At 49.8% G+C, this 2,470-nt stretch overlaps 1 protein-coding gene across 1 annotated transcript; it reads right to left on the reverse strand.

Annotated features, from left to right (window-relative positions):
• Window positions 1-505: 505 nt before the first annotated feature.
• LOC130970462 (protein DETOXIFICATION 51) lies at window positions 506-2,470 on the reverse strand. Its single transcript, XM_057896555.1, has one exon. The coding sequence runs from the start codon at window positions 2,327-2,329 to the stop codon at window positions 812-814; it is 1,518 nt and encodes a 505-aa protein (XP_057752538.1). The 5' UTR covers window positions 2,330-2,470; the 3' UTR covers window positions 506-811.

Raw genomic sequence — 2,470 nt, forward strand, 5'->3', positions numbered from 1 at the left:
TTATCTTCTGTTTTATTGTTAATGGACAAAATTTTAGTTAAATTAAAAGAATAATACTCAATCTCTCTCAGCATTTTATGGAAAAATAATTTATCAGTGTACCACCAATAAGATTTCCATAAGGATTATATATATTTTTTTCACGTACGAGCCAATCTTAAATAAATTGCACACACTTTCATCGTCATCATTGTTTGAGTTTTCTTGCTAGGTTTTCTATCTCTTTAGTTTTTGTAGTTACTTGATCTTTGAATCTTTGAGCAGAAATATAAATTTTTCGTTTTTATAGACTAATAACAATAATATGAAGAATGGAATTTGTACTTAAAGAATTCTGACACTCAAATTAGAGATGTCACTCAAGAAATATTAGGGTTTGGGCTTAATAACAAGGTAAACCTGAATGATTGATTGTGGTCTAGAAAGGTTAAAATAGACTTTGAAAATGATAAAAGGATGGTAAACAACTTACTTCTCCAAGTTGCAGCATCCACATCACTAGCTTGTTTTGGCGAAGACATTTCTGTGCTGCTATTTATGTATTTTTCCCTTATCTCGGAATTTATGTCGAAAACGACATAATCATCTGTTAATTATTCACTCTTGCTATAGGTTATATTGTATGTCCAGGTCCCATATTCAGAAGAAAAAGGAGAGAGAGAGAGAAAGATGAAAGAAATAGTAATTAATAATAACTTGTAAATTCACTCTGTCTCCCTATCGGAAAAATTACAAAACAAAATCAGATATTACAGCGTCACCATCAAGCAGCATCATTCATTAAGGCTGATTTCATTTCGTGAAAAGATGATCAACACGGCGATGGAGTTACGGTGGCCACGCCAGTCAACGAAACTTTCCGGCCATCGTCATCAACGCCGGAATCATCCCCCTCCACGTCATCTGCCAACGTCAGCAGCTGGGCCCGCTGGGCTTCGTATTCCCATTCAGTGGTCCCAATCACATACAGCATCAGTCCCGCGCAACAGACCTGAGCCGACAGCAGGCCCAGCCAAAGCCCGCGAAACCCAACATCCAGCCAGAACCCAAGCCCAACCGCCACAGGCATCCCCACCAAATAAAATGCGCTCAAGTTGACGTTGGCCGCCATGCTGGGCCGCGCCGTCCCCCTCACCACCCCGCATCCCACCGTCTGCGGGCAGTTCCCAATCTCGCACAGCCCGAGAATTGGCAGCGCAGCCGATGTCAGCCGCAGGATATCCTCGTCAGTGGTAAACATCCTCCCCCACATGTGCCTCATCGCGGTGGCAAAAACCATGGCCGAGAAGCCCATCATGGCAGAGAGGAAGACGGAAACCACGGCAGAGAGCTTAGCTCTGAAGGGGCGGTTGGCGCCGAGCTCGTTTCCCACCCGAGTGGAGACCGCGAACCCTAAGGAGGAAGGGAACACGTAGATGAAGGAAGTGGTTTGGATGAGTACACCCATGGAAGCGACGGTTGCGGTGGGGTCCATGAGGAGCCCGCAGAGGACGATCATTATCTCGTACCACCACCACTCGAGGCAAACGGAGAGGCAGCTAGGAGCGGCGAGGCGGAGGAGGGGCTTCCAGCCGGCGAGGCAGTCGCGGGTGGGCGGGGACCACGTGGGGCGGTGGAGGCCGGAGAGCCAGACGCGTCCAACGAGGGAGAGGAGGATGGAGAGGTTGGAGGCGGCGGAGGCAGCAGCGACACCCGCGACGCCGAAATGGAGGCGCGTGACGAGGATATAGTTGAAGGGGAGGTGGAGGAGGGTGCCAGCGAGGGAGGCTTGGGTGAGAGGGTGGGTGATGCCCTGCGCGCGAAGGTAAATGCGGATTGGGTGGAGGAATGAGTTTGTTACCAGGTCAGGGAGGGAGAAGAGGAGGTAGGTGCGTGCCAGGGTGGCGATGTCAGGGTGCTGGTGGAGGGAGCGGAGGATGGCGGAGATATTGAGCCAGAGGAGGGAGATTGGTAGGGAGGAGAGGAGGAGGAAGATGATGCAGCGGTGGAGTGTGAGGGAGAGTAGCTTTGGGCGGTTGGCCCCGAAGGCCTGGGAACAGAGTGGCTCCATGCCGAGGGCGAGGCCGGAGAGGACGGAGTAGCCGGTGATGTTGGCGAGAGCGATGGCGAGGGAGCCTGCTGCGAGCTGGAGGTCTCCGAGGTGGCCGAGGAAAAGCATGGAGACGATGGAGCGGGAGTAGAAAATGAGGGCTGTGAGTGCGATGGGGAAGGCCAGGAGAAGGAGGGATTTGAGTTCTTCCATGATTTCTGAGAAGCATGATGATGAGGTGTTTTCTTTGTCCTCAATGAAGCTGTAGTGGTAATCGTGCTCTGTTTTAGTACTCTCCATTCTGTGCTACACCTAGCTATGAAGATCCAATGCAACTTGTGTTAATGTGGCATGGTACGGTGTATTCTGCAGAGATACTCTCTAAAGAGCACTCTGTTTTTTGTATTTTCAATTGCAAATCAGAGCCACAGTGGGTGTGAC

Source organism: Arachis stenosperma, chromosome 3 (genome assembly GCF_014773155.1).
Source record: "Arachis stenosperma cultivar V10309 chromosome 3, arast.V10309.gnm1.PFL2, whole genome shotgun sequence".
NCBI classification, from domain to species: Eukaryota; Viridiplantae; Streptophyta; class Magnoliopsida; order Fabales; family Fabaceae; genus Arachis; species Arachis stenosperma.